The 26,820-nt window shown below is 42.0% G+C and overlaps 1 protein-coding gene across 1 annotated transcript; it reads right to left on the reverse strand.

Annotated features, from left to right (window-relative positions):
- Positions 1–5,222: 5,222 nt before the first annotated feature.
- LOC145398990 (juvenile hormone esterase-like) lies at positions 5,223–24,850 on the reverse strand. The gene is made up of 11 exons (XM_080271719.1): positions 24,735–24,850; positions 21,901–22,120; positions 21,299–21,466; positions 17,929–18,070; positions 15,325–15,510; positions 14,778–14,975; positions 12,221–12,411; positions 10,320–10,470; positions 9,600–9,735; positions 5,551–5,668; positions 5,223–5,310 (listed from the first exon to the last, which is right to left on the reverse strand). Exons 1-11 carry the CDS (start codon positions 24,848–24,850, stop codon positions 5,251–5,253), a joined length of 1,686 nt encoding a protein of 561 aa, XP_080127845.1. The 3' UTR covers positions 5,223–5,250.
- Between the last annotated feature and the right edge of the window lie 1,970 nt (positions 24,851–26,820).

The raw sequence follows: 26,820 nt of genomic DNA on the forward strand, positions 1-26,820 counted from the left end.
TGTGCGAACCCATTCCTCATGCCATCGTCTCCACTATATTACACTGAAGACCATAAATCCTTCGTGAATCTCATCAGTGTCGGAAATGCTGTATCATTCCCTTTTTCTCTCTTACCACGTGTAACCTGGAAATATGTAATCATTAATGGGCTGTTATCTGACATAATACTCTCGCCGTATTCCCTACACGTGTATGATACTATACTCGTCTTCTAACTCGCTTGCATCATTGTGAAATATTAGAAAATGAATCCATAATACCCTGCTCGTTTCCTAACTCGCTATCATCATGGTGAAATGTTAGAATATTAACCTGTCATAATGTATTCCTCTTCTAACTCACTGGCATCATGGTGAAATGTTAGAAAATTAATCTATCATACCCTTACTCGTCTCCTAACTCGCCGTCATCATGATGAAATGTTAGAAGATTACTCTCTGCCTCTTCCCAAGTCCACCCACAGACGCGACGGTCGTGTGTGGCAGAATACCATTTAAAACGGGGCCAATTTGGAGCTCGGCGATTGAGCACGAGCACCGATCACAGGCCTCACAGGGACTTGTTATAAATGGCCCTAATTCTAGTCGGTTAAGATGACTTCCTGGCACATTTTGCAAGGTGATTTATTTTGCTTAGTACGCCTTGGTATCTTCCTGTGTTGTTGTATATCGATGTAAACTGCATGAATACACATAAGAGAATATTAACGACATATATAAGGGATAATCAGAGAAGGGAGAAGTACTACGAACCTTCTATATGGAGGCTACTTAATACCTCTTCCTTACCAGGCCATTTCTCTATATGGCATACCGGTAATAATATTCTGTTGATAATTTTCTAACCTATTTTGATATTTTGCAAATAACACACCGGAAGATAGCAAGGTTTAGTGAGCAAACTAAATCACTGGGAAAAAGGTGCGAGGGACTCCTCCTTAACCGCAGATAATACGGCCAAAATAACTCTTAGTCTGGATTAGTGAGACAAGTAAATGAATAAATAAAGTTGTCCCGAGCTAACGAGCCAAGAGTTACGGTGTCCCAGTGCGAGCCACACCACATCACGTACCCCTCAACGCCTCACAGACTCTGAAATCCGCAACAAAACAACAATGTGCACGTGCTCACATCATAATATTTTGCCGCTGTTGGTGTAAATAAATAAGATCATTTGTAGCTCTATAGATTATAATTATTATTATTATGTGTTTTTTGTTAATTTGTTTGACGTTAAAAAATACTGGTGGCGGTGTTTGATAAAGCCACAGTGACGTATCGCAGCAACATACCAAAGACGTAGGAGATACATACTTGTGAGTTTCGCCACCGTCTAACCCTAGGACGCCTCGGTACGCAGAGATAAAAAAGGTCAAACAGCTTATCGGGGCGACCTTATCTACCTGACGGAGGCGATGCTTGGAAACTTCGTGGGCATGCGCCGCGAAGCAAATAGGTTATGTAAAGTAAGCAGTGTTCTTGCTGTATATTGAAATCCAAGTTGTGTTTTCAGCAAGCGTGTGTGCGATTGAAGTGACCATCATAACCCCAGGCATCTGTGTGTATCGTACCCTGTGTCTGGTGGTCGGTGGTCGCTTCTGGTATGTCGGGAGTGAGTGTTTTGTCGTTTTCTGGTCTCTTGCTTCCCACAGAGGAGATATTTCTTCGTGCAATGTATAAAATTTTGAGAGGAAATTCTTCGAGGTGACGACGCGAGGTAAGGGAGCAGCAAAGGTGGACTTAACGTATGAGTGTGTATATAGTGTGACGTGGAGGTCACAGGCTATAGCCGTGTGTCTAAAGTGATGTAAAATGAAGTGAAGTGGAAGTGAAGTGTGTCTCAACTGATGGTGAGTCGCGAAGTCTCTTAAATAACGTTCAAGGAACCTCAGTTCTTATACAGTGAACTTTATTATCATTTCGTTGGTCCCCAGGCGTCCCCATGGATCGCCCTGGGTTTTATAACAATGCCGCCCGTCCCCTCCTGGTGTCCCTGTCCGAACCTTGTCTTGGCAGGGTGTTGGCAGGGTGTGAGGGCGGCGGTGACAGGGTCGGATGAGTGCAATGTCTAGTCATTTGGTTGAAGGGTTTAGGGCCGTATTACTGACCCATTCAGCTCGAGGATTTAAGCTTTATTTCTTTCTTGTTACCCCCGGACGATACTGTTAAGCTCAGAAAATATCATTACATTTTCAGTGGCGAAATTATAAAAGGTCTTCATTAAGCTTTCCACAAGCCGATTTCTTTCCGTAAGCTGACTTAAATCGTTCAGAGGTAGCAAGAATAAAATACAAAGTACGTCATCGGACTGATAGGTTAAAACTGAGAGAGCGAAAGTTTGGACAAACCCTAATTTTTTACGATATTTCTTGAAACATGTGATGATAGAGCGTGCCTGACCTTATGCATCGTCTCTGAACACGCTGTTATGTGGGATGCTGGTTGGTCACATCTAACCATCACAGGTGTTCCAGCCACCGTTAAAAATAAGGGGGTTGCCCGCTTACACCTCGGCTGACTCAGTTTTTTCTTTTGTTAATAGGGCCGTTAGTGTATAGAGTATGAGGATGTATATAGTGCAAAGTGTCTTCTCCACCGTGACCCCTGATGCCCTACCAACACGTGTCCTTCCGCCTCGCCCTGTCCTGCACCCTGGCGTTTGGGGATCGTGTTCTCCTCAGCTTATGAAGTTTCCTAGCACCTCTTCCTTGGCGAGTTATTTGCCATGCTACTCGTTAATTTTCTCCTGTATGTTTTTTTATATTAGGTTCTCTCATTCACAAGCACGACCACTCCAGCACACTTTCCACATGCACACCACCACTCCAGCATATTTTACACATGCACATCACCACTCCAACATACTTTCGACATGCAAACCACCTCTCCAACATAATTTCCACGTGCTCCGTTCACTCTAAAATTGTTCCACCCTTGTACCTTGTACCCTGTGGTGCACTGGGTGGGGGCGGGTCACATCTCAGTCCTACCGATCATTTGCCCTTCAGGACCCATAAAATGCCGTTCATATGTGCACAGCAGAGCGTGTCAGGCGTGTGCAAGCCCACCGCTACTGTATATACATGACATCGACATAGTTTGCACATAACATACAAGAGAATATTACTGCGTCACACCTAGGAATAAACCGGTAAGAAAAATGTGCCAAGGAATCTCCTAAGCCCACGAGACTACAGGCCTGGCGCTCACACCGGGATCACAATAGTGTACAGTGATCCTAACTCTATTTCCCGGCCAGAAATCCACGCTGCAGTTTTCCTAATTGTGAATGAGTGTTTTTTTTCTTTATGAACTTCTGAGGGTTGTGTTCTTACCGACTTGTAGAGGCTATGTAATACCTTCCTTGACGATTTATCCTGCACACTGCACCCCAGTATCCTCTTTTATGTTGCTGATGTTTACTGGGTCAGTATTAAAAAGATGCAAACTACAAACAAGTATTTAAGGTATAGCATATGCAGTATAAATCGCTCAGGACGAGGTGCTACGAAGTCTCCAATGCATCTAGAATACGTCCTCGACTACAGTGACTGGTACACTAAGGAGTTATAGATTTGCCCACCGCCTATCATACTCTGACTGGAAGGAGACAACCAGTTCACACCGAACGATGGCATGTTTTCCAGTGCTAACTGTGAACCTATGCTAGCGTGCAAGAAGAATCTTTTCCAGTGACACTTACTCGTGCAGCCTAGAAAAGCTTCACGGCGCCAACAACAGTGTTTCTTTGGTATGAAGCCGTAGCTACGACTTCCTACCACGTCTGGGATGAGAATCAGAGTGCAGAGAAACTATAGCTGACGAGTGTGCACTTGGCCACGCATGAACCAGGAACAGTGCCTGTGTGATGCTGAGGTCTAGCTACAATTTCCGACGTTCATGCATCATAGTTACTAGGTCACTTCATGTAATATTTAACAGTCCTGTTCATTCATGTTAATGCCGTTAACAAGCAAGTGAATACAAGGTTATTAAGTATAGTAAATAGTAGACCTCTGCTGCACACTGATGCTGTTTCAAGTTCTCATATAGCCAGCTGAACTTGGATATAATAGATACCTGATACTGTGATATGAATCTTATAAAGAACAAACACTTACTCGTGACTAGGAAAAGTACAGCATCAAATCTGGTCAAGAAATTGTGAGTTTAGATCACTGTCCCAGCATCAGGAGTCACGAAAAAAAAAAAAAACTCTTGAATGTTACGAGTCTTTTGTCAAGATGTTTTTGCGAGTGACTGTCACACAGATTCTCATGGAGTACACTACATAAGGATTCATGTACTTTTAAAGGTCATATAATAATTACCGATGAATATATGTATAAAAAATAATAATTATCTTCCATTGTTATCTGTATCTCTGGCAAAAATAGACATTAATCATTATGAACCAGTTAAAAATTTCATAGTTTACCTAATCCAGGGCACACACTTGTACCCTGCCAACCTACCCTACCCCTTTTCCCTCCTTCCCTCCCCCTGTTATCTCCCGCCTCTCCCCTACCTTCTCCCCTGACCCAACACCAAGAAGATGAGAAGGGAAGGGGGGAGGGGGTTGAGCTAGTGGGGGAGGAGAGGGGGTGGTGGGGGTGGCGTGGTGCAGACTGACTCCCTCTGTGTGTTGTAGTCTTGTCCTGAGCGTGTGTGTGTACTGTATGTAGAAAAAATAAACAAGGCAAAATAAAAAAAGTGAAATGTTGAAAAATCTTAATTTCTCTACATACCTTTGTCAGTAAAGTAAAATGCATTTCTAGGCGACTGCTGAACTAATATCCCTAAACATGACTACAATTCGTTCGTGGACATCTCTTCCGAGATTAGGGCGCACGGCTATAGGTACAAAGAACGAAATATAGATAGACAGATTGACAGACAGAGTGAGAGAGAGAGAGAGAGAGAGAGAGAGAGATTGTAGATAGATAGACAGATAAAAAGATAGACAATAAAAGTAGCAGCTGCCACCCCAGGCTTATCTGAACGTGAGACAAGTGGACTGCAGGCTGGAGTTGTCCTTCACTCACAGCTCACGATCCTCCTTACAGGGGATTGGGAGGGGAATGAAAGACTTGTGTATAACTGGACTGCACCACCTGGCCATATCGGTGTCACCACGTGAAGACGTCCCCCTCCAACACTAGCCTGACAGATAGATCAATAGACAGTAGATAGATAGACAAGAGGACGTCGACACGGTAAGACTCCTCGATGTGTTAGATTTTCTTCTTCTTAACCCTCACTGCTCAGAAGCTGATAGATTGGTAGGAGTGATGTCAGGAACTTTCGTGCCTGTGTAGAGAGGAAAATTAATAACAACTGCAATAACCATAATAATAACAATAATAACAATAACAGTAACAACAATAGTAGCAGTAAAAATAATAATAATAATAATAATAATAATAATAATAATAATAACATTATTATTATTATTATTATTATTATTATTATTATTATTATTAGCCAATAGCAATAATAACTCACTAATATCAGCAATGCGCTCTCTCTCTCTCTCTCTCTCTCTCTCACCTCTCGTCGCGTGTCATTCCTCATAACAGGCTGCGGCTGAATGTCTAGGTGGGGTAGGCCCGTCCCCTCACTCACCGCCTCCCACTCGAAGCCAAAGGAACCACTGGGGGTCGGATTTCTGGAGGCGGGGAAGGCATGTTTGAGATTAAGTATGTGGTGAGAAAAAGAGCAAAATAAGAGTAATAAAACGATTATGATGATGACGATGGTGATGACGATTAAATTATTTGATAATAATAATAATATTATTATTATTATTATTATTATTATTATTATTATTATTATTATTATTAATTATTATTATTATTATTATTATTATTATTATTAATTATTATTATTATTATTATTATTATTATTATTATTATTATTATTATTATCCATCCATCCATCACCCAATCCTACGTTGCCCCATGAGGAGAACAGGAGCCCGGGACTAGGCAATTTGGTCCTGACATTTAAGATGAGAGTGAAATCATAATAATAATGATGATAATAGTAATAATAATAATAATAATAATAATAATAATAATAATAATAGAGTAACTAATGGTAATAATAATAATAATAATAATCCATCCATCCATCATCCAATCCTACATTGCCCAATAAGGAGAGTAGCAGCCCGGGGCTAGGCAGTTGGTCCCGACATTTAAGATGAGAGTGACCAGCCTCACTCATCCCTGAGTGGAATTACATGAGCAATCAACCATAACCATCCCTTGGATATAAACCTTCACCAGCTTAATCCGATTGGAGCGCAATAATTACCCACTAGGCGCCAAAATTTCGTTATATGGTTACCATCCAACGTAGTAAATGAATTCCTGGTGTACAAGAAACCATTTGGCTTGTCACTCAGTGAAGTCACCCACAGGCAAAAGGAAGAGAAAAGAATGAAAGAAAGACAGACAGAAGAGGGAGTGTAGAGTCACCCGTAGACAGAAGAACAAGGAAAGAATGAAAGAAAGAAGGAAGAGAATGGAAGGAAAGTAGGATGGAGGAGAGGAATGGGCAGACACCAGAGAGAAGCACTACATCGAGTGAGTGGATGGTGAGAAATTATGATGATAAACCTAAGAGACTACTAGAATTGCCTTAAGACTGAGAGGGAGGGCTAAATACACAGTGAAAAAAGTGAAAATGAAATAATAAAAGATTAAATGGAGTGAAAAGACGAGTAATGGAGGAAGAGGAGGAGGAGGAGGAGGAGGAGGAGGAGCAGCAGCAGCAGCAGCAGCAGGATTATTTAGGATTACATAAGAAAGCAAACAGCAACAGACCGTATGGTCCTTTCGAGGCTGCTTGTTACAGAGAAAACTATGACTACAAGATCTAACTCTACATGCTGAAGGATAAGGATAGTAAAGCAAGAAGGATCAACCCACCCCCAAACACTCCAGGAATAAGTGAGAAAAACCACCATGCAGCATGGAAAAACTGACAGAAATTTCACAGGAAATGCTGGAAAGGATAAGTCACATTTTATAATACTTTGTCTATAAGCTACCAGTTTGAGTAACCTGAAAAAGAAAGTAATCAAGTAAACTAATAGTAACGGAATGACATTATAAACCGATACGTTGAGTTAATGGGGCGTCTGTGGACAAAACATGGAAACTACGCAGAGCACAATGTGGATGTTTAGGGGTGGTGCGGCAGCCTTGCCTGGCGCTTTTAAGGTAGGCAGCAGTCAATCAGACCCTAGCTCCGTTCACTCCACTGAGATAAGGAACTCTCCCATGTGAGACAAGTACACAAGTTTCCTCATGATGCAGTGACCCCTAGTACATTAAAAAAAATCTCGATGGTGGTCACCTGACTAACAGGGACCCCTCAGTGACCCACAGCCCATCACAGGTCGAAAGTAAGAGTAGTGACCGTTCATTCAGGGCTACCTGTGCAGATCCTGATCTGTGCTTATATTACTTTCTTTACACTGGGGAAATTGAAAAATATACAAGACAGGGTGTCTTATAGACAAAAAGGGACTGCACAGTGTACAGTGTGGATGTACAGTGCACTGAGTGGATGTTTAGGGGTGGTGTGGAAGGCTTGCCTGGGGCTTTTTAGGTAGGCAGCGGTCAATCAGGCCCTAACTTCGTTCACTCCACAGAGACAAGGGACTCTCCCACGTGGGACAAGTGCACAAGTTTCCTCCTGAAGCAGTGACCCATTGTACTTTAAAAAAAATCCTGATGGTGGTCACTTGGCTAACAGGGACCCTCAGTGATCCACAGCCCATCACAGGTCAAAAGTATGAGAAGTGAACACTAACTCAGGGCTATCTGTGCAGAGCCTAATCTGTGTTTACTGTATAGTACTTTACATGCATTGAGTAAATCGACAAATGGATCATGACGTGACATGACACTATGTACGGGTATGTTAAGTTTACGGGATCTCTTGTAGACACGAGGGGATTGTTTAGGGGTGGTGCAGCTGTCTTACCTGGTGCTTTTAACCCATCATGTCCCGACCGATTTTGCACCTCCGATACCCCCCAATCCCTAGCTATTTTGGAAAGAATTTTTTTTGGCTAAAACCTCCGCTTTTGATGAGAAACATAGAAAATTCATAGAGAAATTGCTCACCTGAGGTTTAAAATACTGGATACAGGTAGCAGTACCCCCTTACCTTACTGGGTTTTCGATCAGGCTGGCTCCAAAGAAAACGAGTTCTATGGGAGGGTAACTATTCCACACCACTCATAAACGGTATTTATTTATTTATTTGGTACGAATTTATATGTAGTATGAGAGTATATTGGTTTTCAAACAGTATTATAGGCATTATAAGCATTGTTTCACTCACTAACTCATCAACATACAGTACCTGACCTTTTTTGGCGACATTACCTGATAATCATTTCTGACTGTTTCTTCCTCTAATGCTACGTAATCTTTGTCCTCCACGTTGTCATCGATTGGGGAATCACTCTGGCCCTGAATCTCTTTATTTGCCAGGTCACTGGCAACAGGTGAATTGCCGAGACAATGGCGTGCGAGGGGGGGGGTTATGCAGTGTAAGGCATTGTCCCTGCCTGGCATCTTGTAGAGGAATAGAGGAAGGTGTCCCGTGTATATGTACCAAAAATCACACACAAAATTGAAAATTGTGCAAATTATGAACCTTGCAATTGCGCGACGTACCAGTACATCGTCGAGACTGGCAGTTGCATAATGCTGCAACGTACCCATACGTCGATGGGACGCCTCGGGTGGTAGGCAGCAGTCAATCTGGCCCTAGCTCAGTTCACTCTATTGAGACATGGAACTCTTCCATGTGGGACATGTACACAAGTTTCCTCCTGAAGCAGTGACCCCTGGTACATTAAAAAAAAATCCATGGTGGTCACTTGGCTAGAGTGAAAGACAAGTAATGGCGGAGAAGGAGGAGGAGCAGGAGGAAAAAGAAGAGGAAGAAGAGGAAATGAAGAAGTAGGAGAAGGAGAAGGAGGGGGAGAAGAAGAAGAAAAAAAGAAAAAAGGAAGAGGAGGAGGAGGAGGAGGAAGAAGAAGAAGAAAGAAGGAGAAGAAAGAAGAAGAAAAAGAAGAAGAAGAAGAAGAAAGAAAAAGTAGAAAGAAGAAGAAGAAGAAGAAAAAGAAAAAGAAGAAGAGAGAAGAACAAGATGAAGAAGAAAGAAGAAGAAAGAAAGAAAGAAGAAAGAAGAAGAAGAAAGAAAGAAGAAGAAGAAGAAGAAGAAGAATTCGAGAAAGAGGAGGAGGAGGAGGAGGAGGAGGAGGCAAAGACGAAGAATCTAACTAAATGGCTATAGAGATTTCTCAACACTTCTTCCTTAGCAATTTGTTCTACAGACTCCTCGTGCATGTTATTGAAACAAACTATGAAGATACAGAAATTATGAATAACAGGGAAGAGAATATATGCTAAACTACAAAACTAAATCACTTATGAAGAGCTGCTACAGAGTCTTCTGTAATAATAAAACGATAGAAAACCGGCGAGAGAATAAAATACGCAAAATAAATCGCTGAGAAAGATGTGCTAAGAAACCTCCTATGCCACCTAGACTCAGGCCCTTATCCTTACCCTGTGGCGGCGAAGTTGACCCAGAGCTGCGTCATGATGGCCCTAACCCTGAGGTCGTCGGGGCGGGTGAGGGGGAAGCGGGAGTAGTAAGGCCCACCGGAGAACAGGTACAGTAGATCGTCTGCGTGAGTCACCCCTGCAAGGAAATTACACCAACTGAACACACAGCAAGCAATAACAAACTATGAGAGAAAAAAAAGTGGAGCAAACTACAAGCTAAAGCAACTGAGTATAGAGCACGCAGAAATACAACTAGGTATAGGGCAAACAAACAATAATGATTATATATCAGGTAATGCAGACTAGAGTAATTGGATATAGAGAATATAAACTATTATAGCTGTATAAGATTTAAAAAAAATTGTAGTAACAGAGTACAGAGCAAATACTAACAAATCACCGTAACTAAGTATAGGGTAAACAAACTATGGTAACTAAGTATAGGCCAAATAACCTAACCAAGTATACTTCACAGTGAGTATTCTGAGTAAAATAAATTATACTGAGTAAAAGGAAAACAAAACATAGTAAATGAGGACGGGCAAACAAACTGAAGCACGTATGTAGGGCCAAAAATTTGTTCCTACATTTAAACCCTTCCAGTTCGAAAAGTCCCCCCTAAGCTGGGGGGGGGGGGAGAAGCAGTCTGAAGATGTCATGAATGAAATCTGAAATACAACTGACTGAAATAATTGTTAAATAGAAAGAAAACAAACTCACAGTGCTTGCCAACAGTGGGCTTCATCAGGTCTGCCACGGAATGCTGACCCCTGTGCGTTAACTCAAAAATGTACACCTTCCTGTTCGTGTTTCGTGCGTGGAGCTGGGCTGTGAGGTCGCTTGGAACACCGAAGGAGTAGTCAGTGAACAGCTGTGGGAGTAGACGTGACGGCAGTGAGACGTTCTTCTTTAAACAGCTGAGAGAATCTGAGACGCGGGTACCAGTATGCAATGAAACAGCTGGAGGTGATTGTATAAAGTAAAAAAGATAATAAGAGAGGAAAAGGTGCTTAGATTGTGAGAAATACGAATGTCGGGTAGGTAGGAAAAAGGTGCTTAGATTGTCAGAAATACGAATGCTTGGAAGGTAAACTGAGTTCATGGACAGCGCGACATCTAGGACGAGTGTAGGATCCCCGTTAATATTTCCTTTGTAATACTGGCATGAAAAACTAAGACCACAATCCATTACTGTTATCTGGCTTTGAGTATAAGGCGCTGAAGAGGAGCCCACAAGTTTCGGCGCTGTGCAGTTGGATAAAGCAGCTGCGGGGTCCACTCGTGAGTCAAACTTCTCTATATTTTCTTGGTGATGTGCTGTATACCACAAGGAGGCGCCGGACGCTACACAACGTATGTATTGTACTGTACCTGTAGGACGTCCCCACGGAAGCAGTTGCTTGTCTGTGGTCGAGAGGTCTGCTTGGTCAGGCAGACCGAGGTTAAGCACATCAAGAACAACAACAACTGACGACAGCAATATACTGTACAGATAATATATTATGACAGATTGGAATGCGAGATAATGAGAGTGAGAAGTGCAAAGATGTATAAGTAGATTTTTCAAAATAACAAATATGTGAAGTGAGACATAAAAATGAGTGGATTGGAATGAGAATATAGCGAATAGCATATGAAATGCCCTTTTATATAAACGGGATCGTGGGTGGGACGCTGGCAAAAAATTTCCCTTCCTAAGAGAGGAAAAATCATAACTGAGAAGAAGAGATGTAGTGAAGAGAGTAGTATTACAGTAAGCGTATTTTAAGGTATAACTGAAACATATTTGGCCTTTCCTGAGTTACGGACTATTAGGCACGATTTCTTCTATCTATCTATCTATCTATCTATTGCCAGACGCCTCAATCCCGTTCGGAGTGGCCACAAACAAATCACCTCCACGTCGCCCTGTCCCACGCCATTTCACTGCCCTGCTCCCAACTCACACCCCCCTCTCTCATATACCTCTCCACCCCATCCCTCCATCCCATCCTCGGCCTACCCCTCCCTCTCCCCCCCTCCACCTCACTCACATACACTCTCTTCGTCAGTCTTTCACCCTCCGTCCTCTCCACATGGCCAAACCACCTCAGTGTATGCCTCCTAACGCTTCCTGTCACATCCACATCCACACCACAACACTCCTTTATATCCTCATTTGTCAGCCTGTCTCTCCATGTGACTCCACTGGCTCCTCTTAAATGACTCATTTCCACTGCTCTCACTCTTGCCTTGTGCCCTTCCAACAACGTCCTAGCTTCACTTCCATGCGTTAGAGTTGGTATCACAATACTGTCATGTAATAACTTTTTCACTTCCATGCTCACTTTCCTGTTTCTTATCACAAGGAACCAGCAACCTTTCTTCCCTGCTGTACCCTTTCAAGCACTTCACCCTTCAAACCTCCATCCTTACTCATCACACTACCCAAGTACTTAAACGTACTCACATTTTCCAATTACTCACCATCCATCCACCCTGCACATTCACTGACTTCACCCCTCCCAAAGACCATCACTTTACTCTTCCCTACATTCACCTTTCTTCTGTAAGTCATAACTTACTAGTAACAAATGAGAACGTGACGACGAATTATAGCAAATTCTGCCTTATTTCACTACCTGCGTTACTTCTTCGCTGTTCGTCTCGTCCACTTTCACACCACCAAGATAGTGGTTGAAGATCGCTGTGGCAATGGCAAGGTTGGTGGAGGCGTTGATGGCTGAAGTGGTGGTGACAGAGTTGGTTATGATGGTAGAGTCGGTAGTGGTAGAATCGTCTGTATTGGCAGAGTTGGTGGTGGTAGAGTTGGCTATGGTGGTAGGATTCATGTAATCCAGCATGAGACTGAGGGGGCCGATCTCCTCGAAATTATTAACCAGTTCTGCTCTCATCTCTTCATTATTGTACAACACTGTTGAATGAGGATAAGGAGACTAGACACTTATAAACCACTTAAATCCGAAAACATATTTTTCAATTTTTTCTCGCCATTTCAAGACAATTTTGTTCAGCTTTGTATATATTTCAAACAGGGGAGACTAAATGCTTCATTCACTTGCCTCTTCAAAACAAAAAACCTCTCCAAAGATGAATATAAATGACTGAAGGTAGCAAGAATAAAGCAATAGAACACGTCACCGTATTGAAGGAGATAAACAGACAGGACAGCTTCTCTCATTACTTTGCGTATGACTCGCCAAGCAAGCCAGACCAAGAACCAGAAAGACAGAGAGACAACGTTATATTATGCTATACTGTTATAGCTGTTGTCTGATAAGTTAATTCTGCTTATGGGAGAATTTTGATAGTGAAGTGGTAGAACTACATTCAACTTAGTTCTCTCTAAGAATTATCATCATATTAATGATCATCATCATCTTTATCCTCCTCCTCCTCCTGATCTTTATCATCATCATCATCATCATTATCATCATTTTTATCATCATCATGATCATCATCATACTATTATTCCTATGCCCCGTCCCATCATGTTAACATGATAACAAACAAATAAATATAAGGGTGAAGACCAATAAATGAAGTTTGCTGTCACAAATGTGAGAATAACCGAGAGATTAGCAATGAGTGAGAGATCAAACATGGAAAAACGAGGAACCAATAATGAGTAAATGAGGAATCAGTTATAAGTGAGGGACTAACCATGAGTAAATGAGGCAGCAATCATCGGTGAGGCAGGAACCAATTATCGCTAAGAAAGGGTCCGAATACTGTACTGGTAAATAAAGAAACAACAAATGAGGGAAAGCAAGTGAGAGATCAACAATGAGTAAGTGAAGAACCAACCATGAGAAAGTGAAGAACCAACCATGAGTGAGGAATCAACTATGATAAAGTGAAGAACCAACCATGAGTAAGTGAGGAACCAACCGTGAGTTAGTGAAGAACCAACCATGAGTGAGAAACCAACCGTAAGTGAAGAATCAACCCTGAGTAAGTGAGGAACCAGCCATGAGTAAGTGAGAAAAGAGCCATGAGTAAGTGAGAAACAAACCAAGAGTAAATGAGAGACCAATCATGATTTAAGTGAGGAACCAACCACGGGTAAGTGAAGAACCAACCATGAATAAGTGAACCACCAATGAATAAGTGCAGAAACAACCATGAATAAGTGAAGAACCAACCATGAGTACGGAGGGCCCCGTCATGAGTGGTGATCCCGGTCATGAGGTCGACGCTGTTGTGTCTGGCGTCACGCACCATCACGTAAGGGGCGGCGGGAAGAAAGTCTCCATCGACGCGGGGCGCCAGAAGAGTTGGAAGTACGAACCATCTCTGCCAGTGAAGTTAACGGTAAGCACTCCCCTCGATACGTTGCTTTTTTTTTTTTTTCAAAATTCATTTAGTAAACAAAGCTCAAAACTATCAGTGAATAAAGCTCAAAATAACAAGTAAAGTAATAAATTCATCATAATCATCATCATCATCATAATTCTGTTCTCCGCTTAAAGCTGGGGTGAGGTAGGATCCAGAAACAAGGGATAAAAAAGTACAAAGTGGGAGAGCTATGAACAGCATGCCCAAGGAAACGGGTGGCACAATCATTCATAAGTAATTATACTCCTCGAATTCAAAGCATTCAATAAAAACTTAACGATGACTACTAAAAAGCTCAGAATATTCGGTATCAACATAATTTTTAGCAAAGACGAGAGCTAGGACATTCTACAGACAATCTCTGACCTGGGTCGAGTGGGAGGTATCAAAGTACTGTACCGTTAAGAAGTTCAAAACAACAGTAACATGTTTAGAATAGATAGTAAAAAGGTCAGCATGTCTAATAATAACCTCACGATAACCATTATAAAATATTAGTACCGGCATAACTAGCGGTGACGAGGGCCGGGATGTTAGCTGGGGAGCTATGCTGATGCACTTTAAGCAGGGGTTCAGTATAAGAGGAAGAAGTTTGAAATAACTAATAAAAAGCTCAGCTAAATTATTAATAGTGACGATAGCCTTAGAGTGAGCCGGTTCCTTATACACTGACCCAGGTGTTGATTTACTGCACCAAAAAGCTCATAGTACTCAGTTAGAAAGAACAAATAAAGTGGAAAACTTTACAATAATTAGCATGAAACCTAAGTTATTCTGTTAAAACCTCCAAACAGTTAACTGATATCAAACTCAATTATCAGAGGCTAAGACAAAGAGTACCAACGTAATATTTAGCAGGAAGGACAGCCAGTTCCTGAACCGGGGCCTCCTGCAGACACTCTATGATTCTTGTAGAGTCTGTGGTGTCGGGGCAGGCCAGGGCACGGGCAGTCTCGAGCGCCACCTCCCTGTGTCTCGCGCCCAGGGTAAAATGACTCAGGGCCGTCCCGGAATGCAGAATGGCTCGCGAGAAAAGTCCTGAAACGGATTTATAACCATAGCTCAAAGACGTAGTTTTTGCTTCGTGCTTACTACTTCCAGAAGACTTTTTTCATCTTAGATTACAATCCCCTCAGAATCTGATTTCTCTAAACTGATTAAAATCACCTGAAATAGCAAGAATAAGAGTATATCTATCTATCTATAGCCAGATGGCTCAATCCTGGAAAGGGTGGCCACATATGAATGGCCTCCATATTACCCTGCCCTCCTTCATCCACCTGACCTCTCCCTAATTCACAGTCCCCTCCTGCATATGGATCTCCACTCCGTTCAAAATATGTAATCGAACTGAAAATCCTAATAATATTTCCACAATTCTGCAAACCTGCTGATTTGGGTGAGAGAACGTGAAGGTGCGTGGATGAGGCCCCAGAACTTTCACCAAAGAGCGTGACGCGGGTGGGGTCGCCGCCGAAGCGAGGTATGTTGTCCTGCACCCACCTCAGTGCTAGGGTCTGGTCCTTCAGCCCCACGTTACCTGGAGCGGCTGCGTCTTCAGTGGATAGGAACCCTGGGAGTGAAAATAATGTTAACAGACAAAATCGATACCCTTTCAAGATGTATGACTCCAGTGTTTGGCATCAGTTGTCTTATCCGTTTGCAAGGGTGGGCAACCTCCTGCCCGCGGGCCAGATCCGACCCACGAAGGTCTAGCGTCCGGCCCACCAATCTGCTCAGCATGAACATAGCAATCCGGCCCGTGAAACCCCAGCCAAAACAAATTAAATTCTGACAAATAGTTTTTGCCAGCTGCATGCGGCAAGCAGATGATACTTGGCAACTTGGCGCTCCCCTCACCCTGTGCGATACAATCTTTCCGCCATCCTGCGACGCCAGTCACGGACTTCCGCACTGAGAGGAGGTATGTGTCACTCATAAGGTGGGTACACACTTGTTGCAAATCCCTGTATTTTATAGTCACATTTGTGTTGTCATTTGTTACTCCAGCCCGCGGGTCACTCTGGAAAGTCTTATCTGGCCCTTGGTCTGAAAAGGTTACCCGCCCGTTGCGTATAGGTACTGTCTATTTGTAACCAGAAGCATAAATCCCTAAAAGGGTGATCACAAACAAATCACCTCAGTGTTACCCTGTTCCCCACCATCAAGCTGCCCTCTCTCTCTAGGTCACTTCTCCCTCCTTCATATACCTCTCGTCTCCATCCCTCTATCTCATTTCGGTATATTGCTATGCATACCATACCGCCAAACAGTTCTGTACAGCGGAAGAGAAACTTCTTCCTATCCCTGCTTTAAGAAAGTATGGTTGTGCTCTAAACATATATATAACGTGGTCTCATTTCATCATCCTCATTATCATCCTAACTTCATTTCATCATTAATATATTCATTATCATTATCATGCTAAGCTCACTATGTCATCGTAATTCTGTTTCATCTTCATCATCATCATCATCATCATCATCATCATCTTTTTTATTTTATCATTGTTACAAAGGGCGGTAGGTGGGGGCACCCGCCATGTCCTTACTACATGTGGTGCTGTCTTCAGGTGACTGAAATGAATAGCAAACCAAATAATTTTCTTCAATCTACGATTCATCTACTACGCTGGGTGGTAACCATCGAATCAAATGACGCCTAATGGTCTCATGGAATAAAACACTCTAAACGGACGATACCCGCAAGTGTTTACATACGAAGGGTGGCAGCCATTTGTTGCTTATATAATACCACCTAGAGGCTGGTGTGGCTGGTCATCCTCGTCTTCAGTATCAAGACTGGTTTAGACAAGCCAGACTCCATACGCTCCTGATGGAGCAGAAAAGGATTGGATGATGGATGGATAGTTACAAATGGACGATTTCATTCAGCTTAGGAAGAATGTGTCGTGAAGAAAGGGTTAATGGCGATCATCCTTAATTCTTCACTGCACGAAGTCTCTCCTCAGATGAATAAAATCGTCAGGTATAACAATAATAGAAATTAAAGGACGCCATCCTATTATACTGGTTACTCATAACAGTATTACCTACAAAGTATATTTTAAGTTTCTGGTGCATAGCTTATCTCGGTATTATCAATCTCACAGTTCAGTTGCCAAAATAAGTTTATTATTACCTTCTCCCTTTTCAGCAATCCATTTTCTTCGTTCGATTAACCTTTCTGTGTAAAAACAAGTTGTAGCAAGCACAACAAACCTCGCCTGACAGCAATTATTTTACTGCTATTAAAAACTGAATCGGTACTGCCATTTAGTTTCAGTAAATATTTCATGTCTAAGGTAATGGCGCAAATGAAATGGAACTTGTTATCTGTCAATACTAATTATTTGTGAAATATGCCATGATGAGTTCCAGTGTTGATAATAGTAAATATCTCCCTAACTTCAGCTTCTACTAGCACAGTGAAACTCACTGACCTTGCGTTTCACTTTTCAGTCTAGAAAATATTTCTATATACTTATGATAAAGTCGTTCAATTACACAATGCGTTGAGTTATAGCCTACTTATAGCCCATGTGAGGCTTCCTATATCTTGATAATAGTAAATATCTCTATCTTCAACCATTTTCAAGTTATAGCCCTCCGAAAATCCGTGACCTAATTTTGACCTTTCAAGGTCACTCAGTTAATTCCAACATTTAATCACTTACTTTCAAGAATTCATGTAATATCATTCAGGCGTTTTTTCGTCATGTTGCTAACAAACTAAGAAACAAACAAACAAAGAGAAGACCAAAAATAATACCTCTCCGGATTCTGTCCTGGGTGAGGAAATCAAGAAGAGAGAGAGAGAGAGAGAGAGAGAGAGAGAGAGAGAGAGAGAGAGAGAGAGAGAGAGAGAAATTAGCTACTGCTAGAGGACACTTCATATCTGTTAAGTGAACAAGTATCTTAAAATCTCTCAGAGTTACTCTTTCTTAAATACGTAAGTGCACGAACGACAGCAAAAGTGTATAGTGACTGACCCAAAGTGCCAATTCTGAACTGCGGAACTACAAGGACGACTGGGTGGTTCAGGAAAACGTATGGAGGGTACATGTTTGAGGAACCGCCCACGTACCCGCCGCCATGGAGGTACACAAGCACAGGCATCTCTCCTCTGTGCACCTGTTGGGATGATTAGATGGGGTTACACGAGAGTTAGATGGTGTTAGACGATGCTAAATGAGATGGTAGAGGAGGACATGTGAGGGGAAGATGCTAGCGGAATCTGCCACATACCCACCACCATGAAGGAGCACAAGCACAAGCATCTTTCCCTTGAATATTTTCTGGGATGGGGGCGTGGTTAGATGGGGTTAGACGTGGTGTAAATGGAACTAAATGGTGTTATATGAGATGGATGAGGAGGATATGTGGGGGCAACATATCAGCAGAACCTCCCACATACCCACAGCCATGCCGGAACATTAGCACTGGCATATCTCTGTGTACCTGTTGGTGGTGCTGGAGAGACGACTTCACGTGGTAGCACTGATATAACCTGGTGGTCGCACTGCCCGATTATACTAGTCTCTCATTCTCACCCTGTTCCCCACAAGAAGATTGTTGTGCTGCAGGAGAAGGGCAACTTCACCCTACAGTACACTGAACTCACTTTCCAGATAAACCTGGGACTACAATTACTACATTTAGGACACCTTTTGGGATGAGGGCGTAGCTAGAGGGGTACATTTAACTCCTTGGCCTTATCTACCTATTTCTCTCGTTATCCAGTGATACCATTCTAACTAACAGTTTCCACCACTGTCTTTATTGCATTCACTTTACCTAGGCATGTATGATGTGCACTTAACCCCATCAATCCGATGACGTTTCTTCTAATATTTTTTTCTTCTTGCAGACGATTTTATTAAACTTACAATAGTTGTGTAGTCGCAAAGGAGGTAAATAATGGCTATATGTAACCCATCCAGTTCGAAAACTCTTTCAAACTTTAAGTATCTGAAAACAGCAAGAACATAATTATTAACACGTCATCGGACTGAAGACTAAATTAACTATATGACCGAGTTCACTAAATATACCGTCTGATAATTCACGTGCCATTGTGCTTTCTCTTCCTTTGTTTCTACATTCTAATTTACTCCTTATTTTAACTGTTTCACTCAGATACCGAATTATTTAGTTAAATTCTTGATAGCCTAAGCCTACTTCCACTTTACTTACTTTCTTTTTACCAAACGGAAACTTTTCACTAAGTGAAAAAACTAAAAATCATCTAAAGTTACAAAATATCGTAGTACTGTGGCAAGAGTAAACTACTGTACTCTTTTCACCTTAACTTGGCCCAGATTATCGTTTTTTTGGAGCATAGGCCCATATCACGTAGCCCAGTGGCAGAAAAAAACAATACTATGTGTCCATATCCTTTCCTTAGCACTTCCTCGTGACTTGCACCATATTTTGGTGTTGATTTACTGATACCTTCCTACATGAAAAATGGAGCGACGGCAATTTTAGTCCAAGTTAAAGTGAAATAACTTATTTTGCCTTGAAGGGGTTCTATGTGAATCGAGTTGGGCTGATGGTGAACATGGTAATTCATGTCCCTTCCCATCAGCTTCGACTAAATTGACACCTATCCATCTTGAATCCTGAGCTGTTACAGGAGATTAACGTAAGAACAATGCGGAAGTCACAAGGACGTGCTGCGGATAGGACGTAGAGCTCTAACCTTATCGTATTCTGCCACTGAACTATGTGATATTCGCCGACAAAAAAGGACGAAAATCTCCCCATGATAAGGTAAAAGAACTAGTATCCCCTCCTGACACCAACGCAGATGATTTTGGATTATATAAGAAAAATTTCCCAGGTTCTTATAAATGAAAAATTGCAAATGTCTCTGGAGCGCTAGTTATTATTATTATTATTATTATTATTATTATTATTATTATTATTATTATTATTATTATTATTATTATTATTATTATCATTACTACTACTACTACTACTATTACTACTACTACTACTACTACTACTACTACTACTATTATTATTATTATTATTATTATTATTATTATTATTATTATTATTATTATTAGATCAGATATTTGTTCTAAGATGTTTAGTGGAGAAGTATCTAGAGAAGGGAAGGAAAGTGTACGCTGCCTTCATGGACTTGGAGAAAGCTTATGACAGAATAGATAGGAAAGGTATGTGGAAGGTATTAAGAATATATGGAGTGGAGGGGAAATTGTTGAGTGCTGTGAAGAGTATGTACGAGGGAGCTAGGGCTACGGTGCGAGTGGATGGTGAGCTGAGTGAGTTCTTTGATCTCAATGTGGGACTGAAACAGGGGTGTGTAATGTCTCCATGGCTGTTTAATATATATATGGATGGGGTCGTAAAGGAGGTACAAGGTAGGGCAGTGGATGTGGGGGTGGCCCTAATGAATGAGGGTGAGATTTGGAAGCTTCCGGTGTTGCTGTTTGCCGATGATACAGTATTGTTGAGTGAAGATGAATGGGAGTTGCAAGGTTTGGTGAATGAATTTGGGACAGTGTGTAGGAGGAGGAAGCTGAAAGTTAATGTAAACAAAAGTAAAGTTATGGTGTTTGAGAGGAATGAAGTCACAGAGTGTGCAGTGAGGTTGGATGGTGAGGATATGGAGAATGTGAGTGCATTCAAGTACTTGGGTAGTGTGATGAGTAAGGATGGAACTTTGGGGGATGAAGTGCGTGAAAGGGTACAGCAGGGAAGGAAGGTTGTAGGCATGCTGAAAGCAGTGATGAGAAATAGGGAAGTGAGTATGGAAGTTAAGAAGTCTCTGCATGATGGTATTGTGATCCCTACCCTGACGTATGGAAGCGAGGCGTGGACCTTGCAAGAGGGGAACAAGTCAAGAGTGAGAGCAGTGGAAATGAGTTACTTGAGAGGAGCATGTGGAGTGACATGGAGGGACAGGTTGACGAATGAAGAAGTGAAGGAACGTTGTGGGGTAGATGTGGATGTGGTTGAAAAGATTAGGAGAAATACACTGAGGTGGTTTGGACATGTGGAGAGGATGGAGAGTGAAAGACTGACTAAGAGGGTGTATGTGGGTGAGGTGGAGGGAGGGAGAGGGAGGGGTAGACCGAGGATGAGGTGGAGGGATGGAGTTGAGAGGTATATGAGGGAGGGGGGGGTGAGTTGGGGGAGGGGAGTCAAATGGTGGGTGACAGAGTGACTTGGAGGCTTTTTGTCTGCGGCCACCCTTTGCGGGATTAGGGCGTCGGGCTATAGATAGATAGATAGATAGATTATTATTACTACTACTACTACAACTACTACAACTATTATTATTATTATTATTATTATTATTATTACTATTATTATTACTACTACTACTACTACCTGTGGAGTAAAGACATTGAGGTAGAGACAGTCCTCAGTGCCCAACACGTCCTCCTTGCCGAGCTTATTTTTGGTCTTGGCCAAGAAGAAAGGTATTTGGATACAGGAATCAGGCTGCCAGCTCCCGTCCCTCACACCCTCCCACGGTCTGGCTTCTTTTGGGTCCTGGAAGAGAATGAGTATGAAGAGTATGCAAGGACAACTATAAAAAACAGCGATAAGGAAACGAAAGTGAATGAGATGAGAAAGAAGAAATATAAGAGAATAAAGAAACGAAGAGGGGTAGGAGTAGTAACAGCAACCCCATTCTCATTTGGACGTGAATCCAGTGGACAGCAGGCTGAAGCTGCCTTTCTTCTGCAGTCCACCATCCTCCTTTTGTAGGATAAGGAGGAAAGTGAGGAACGTCTATATAACCTCGTAGCTCCACCACCCGGCAACATCGGCGTCACCTCCTCACTAACGTCAAACGAAGATGAACAGCTCCATAAGGGAATCCGACAGAGACAAAGTATGAAAAAACTATAGAACTGACAAAGGCAAGAAATCGTCTGACGAAGGAAGCAAGGTACTGAAACAACCGTACTCCTCTCACCCACCTGAAAGCGCAGCTTTCCTAAGGGCGGCTCAGCGTAAGGGATACCGTAGAAGGAGAAGAAGGGGACACCCATCTCCGAGTATTCTCTCACGCCCTTCACCACACCCTGCCTCGTCACTACCAAGGGGGCGTATTTTCTTGTTTCTACTTGTGGGTTGTGAAAACTGATGGCGAGAGCCAGGCCAACCATCACCACTATCACCGCTACTGCAATTGCGAGCCTGAAGAAGAGAATGGTGTATTTTTTCTTACAGTTGATGTAACTGTTCATGGATTCTGATATCCAGATCGATAGATTAACAGGGAATGAAAGACAGACAGATAGATAAATACTGTAGTTTAACAGATAATGAGATACAGATACCGAGACAGTTATGGACAGAGACCGACAGACAGAGACATCCAGGCAGGCAGATCCAATATAAAACAGGTGCTAGCCATGGATAGATCGATGATGAGGGTGTGTTTTTTTAATATCCTTAATACACATAATTCACTGAAACACACACACACACACACACACACACACACACACACACACACACACACACACACACACACACACACACACACACACACACACACACACACACACACACACACACACACACACACACACACACACACACACACACACACACACACACACACACACACACACACACACACACACACACACACACACACACACACACACACACACACACACACACACACACACACACACACACACACACACACACACACACACACACACACACACACACACACACACACACACACACACACACACACACACACACACACACACACACACACACACACACACACACACACACACACACACACACACACACACACACACACACACACACACACACACACACACACACACACACACACACACACACACACACACACACACACACACACACACACACACACACACACACACACACACACACACACACACACACACACACACACACACACACACACACACACACACACACACACACACACACACACACACACACACACACACACACACACACACACACACACACACACACACACACACACACACACACACACACACACACACACACACACACACACACACACACACACACACACACACACACACACACACACACACACACACACACACACACACACACACACACACACACACACACACACACACACACACACACACACACACACACACACACACACACACACACACACACACACACACACACACACACACACACACACACACACACACACACACACACACACACACACACACACACACACACACACACACACACACACACACACACACACACACACACACACACACACACACACACACACACACACACACACACACACACACACACACACACACACACACACACACACACACACACACACACACACACACACACACACACACACACACACACACACACACACACACACACACACACACACACACACACACACACACACACACACACACACACACACACACACACACACACACACACACACACACACACACACACACACACACACACACACACACACACACACACACACACACACACACACACACACACACACACACACACACACACACACACATTATATATATATATATCATCAGCCGTTGAGATCCACTACAGGACCGGCCTATCCCTTCTGAAGCAGGGACGATACAGCCAATGTATCTCTACCCAGTGGCTTAGGCTGTCTGGTAGAGACTGTATGTAGGGTGAGAAGTGCTTGTGAGTGTGGTGTTGTAGTGGCTTTGGATGTGTTCACCATCAGCCCAACTCGATTCCCATGGAACCCCTTCAAGGCAAAATAAGTTATTTCACTTTAACTTGGACTAATCGGCCCGTCTTTAGCCGACTGGGTGCAAGCATACTAGTATACGAAACTGGTTCAACCACGGCACCCCTTGTGTCCGCCAAAGTAGCAAGTGGCTCGGTGAACGGTTTCCCAAAGTTTTTACAATTCTGGCGGGAGGCGAACCCTTGTCCACCAGAGTGCGAAACGCACACACTACCACTGTACCACAGAGGCTCATATATATATATATATATATAGAGAGAGAGAGAGAGAGAGAGAGAGAGAGAGAGAAATAAACACACACACACACACACACACACACACACAAATCAACTGTTATGTGAGATAAAAAAAAATCAATATTACACTTCCCAACCACGTATAAAACTAAGGAACACACTAAGTAGTTGAGAGGGTGAGACACTCTTCATCAGAACTATAACAGCAATTACAAAGCACCATATAATACCACAGCAAAGTTACAAAAAGTCTGGAACACCAACAAAATGCTTACGTTCCCCGATTCATACGAAGAGGATGCTATCTAAGTAAAGAATAATAATGTTATGCAAAGAAAAAGAAACATACAAGGGAGATAAGGAAAAATAAGCTAAGGTAATCAGTTACCAATTATCCAACTGCAAGGAAATACCTATATACCAACCTTTATCTATATCTTTACACTCACTTATGTATAACAAGAATTTAACGTAATGTACAAGCTTACTAATACCAACAGTGCATTCCTGTTTGTAAAGAATAAAAACATCCATTAACTTGACAGAGCTTCTTATTCCTAGTCAACTACTTTTCCTTCTGACCTTTCAAAACCTACTATTATCCACACCGCCAATCAGGCAAGACTTCTTAAAACATGTTTGGTTTTCCCAGTTTAAATTACTAAATGTAATTTAAAAATGGTGATACTTGGCAACATCCCGTCCATGTACCAATGTTACCTGTACTTACCAAGGTGAGATGGAGATGCGATCAGGGACGAGGGGACGAGAGTTGGAGGAATCGGCAGTGTCTTTCCTCCCAGTCACCTCCCTTTTCCGCGTTAATTCTTCCGATTTTGTCTCCATGGCTGCAAGGGGATTAGGCTTAAACTTCTCTCCTGTATTTGCCTTTTTGGGACTTAATTTTATGTAGACATTGATGATTTTAATCACGAAAAAAAAAAAAAAATCCATGCAGTTACCTTTGCATTCGCTGTTGAGGCAAAACGTGTATATTTTATTCTGCTTTACTCCAGGTGATTTTATTCAGTGGAAATAATTTTTACATGGTTAAAATATTTAATTTATGCGGAGAGAGAGAGAGAGAGAGAGAGAGAGAGACCTTCCCTTACGCTTCCACTTCCCCCTCCTCTCACCCCCTCCTTAACCTCTCCCCTCCGCTCTCTCTTCTTCCTTACAGTCTACCTTTTTCTCGCACCCCACATTTATATACTTACTCCTCTTTATGGTCTAATAAATTCTCTCGTTTTCACATTTCTACATCTGTCCCACTGCTCGCCTTAATTTATATATTTATTGGATCACATTCTTATATATACCAATTTCTCTCTATACACTGACACAGAACACATTCAGAGTCTGGAATTGTTTGCAGCGTTTTTACACATTAATATTTTCACAATCTTGCAGTCCTGTATTTGTCATTTTACTAATCCAATTTAATAAAAGGATAACATTTTAAACTTACTTTTAGATCAAAATCACACCAACCTGACTATAAATACGAAGCCGACAACCCATAACGAAAAAGGTAAAAAAGAAAGAAAGAAATAAAAGAGTTAAAAAAAAAAATTAAATCTTTTCTGACTCTCTTCACTGTAGGTTTTCTGCTTTAGACCACAAGCGATTTTTTGCTAAACTACGGCGATACGTGTGATAATGAAGAGAGACAGAGAGAGAGAGAGAGAGAGAGACTAAAATCTCCTCCTGACTGGTGCCACTAGGGTGAGATTACGACAATTTCGGTGACGTCTGGAGCCGAATTATTAAGGCCAGACGTATCGACCCGGAGATGGAGTGAGGAAAGCTAATATACGCATCGACCATATTTTTCTTCCGTATTTTTTTCTGGACCTTATTTCCTTCCGTATCTTTTTCAGGGATATTTTTTCCATGTTTTTCTTTTGGGATGTTCTCCCTCATTTTCACTATTTTCTTCCGTATTTCTCTATTTTTTTTCTTACTCTTCATCTGGACCATATTCCCTCCATATCTAATTTTTGGCCTCTATTTTTCATCCGTATTTTTTTCGACTATTTCCCCCGTATTTTTCGACTGGACTTTGTTATTTCCGCATTTCTAGTACTTATTTCTCTCCCGTATTTCTCTTTTCGACTTTTTCTTCTGTATTTTGATTTTGAACCGTTTTTTTTTTTTTCTGAGTTTCTACTTGATTTTTCATATGTATAGTGTGGTGAAATGCTGAAGCATGGGGGAGAGATAGTAGCAGACTGGATAAGGAAGATATGCAGATTGGCCTGGGAGGAAGGTAGGGTCCCGGAGGATTGGAAATCAGGTATAATTATATGGTGTGGGGAATATTTTTTATTTCTATTCATCCTCATGTAGGATATTTGTGTGGGCTATCATAATCATGTTACCATTTCGTTATGGGTTTCTTTCGAGTTATTACATGAAATGAGAAATGGTTTCCTATTCCTGCAGTAAATATGTTTGCTTTGATTGTCTCAATACCCCCGATACCATTATTTATCGTGCAGATATCACTGATAACAAGGGTAGAACACCTGATACGTGTAACAAATACAGTACTGAAATATTACCTGATCCATTCAGTGTGACGACTTAAAGGGACTCGGTCATACAGCCATGATATTGTGAATTATCCATACATTTCATTAATACGTTTATTATTCCTAAATAACTAATAGGCAAACCAGCAGTATGTAGAGGAATTTACTAATGCATTAATCACACGTCCGTAGCAAATTGCTGGGGAGCTGAATGGCGGACCACCAACCACGTAACATATCTCTTCATCTTTCAAGCTATATGTAATCAATAGTAGGTGGAAT

The sequence above is a fragment of the Coenobita brevimanus genome, chromosome 47 (genome assembly GCF_032717465.1).
Source record: "Coenobita brevimanus isolate Jiangsu-jjx chromosome 47, ASM3271746v2, whole genome shotgun sequence".
Classification (NCBI taxonomy): domain Eukaryota; kingdom Metazoa; phylum Arthropoda; class Malacostraca; order Decapoda; family Coenobitidae; genus Coenobita; species Coenobita brevimanus.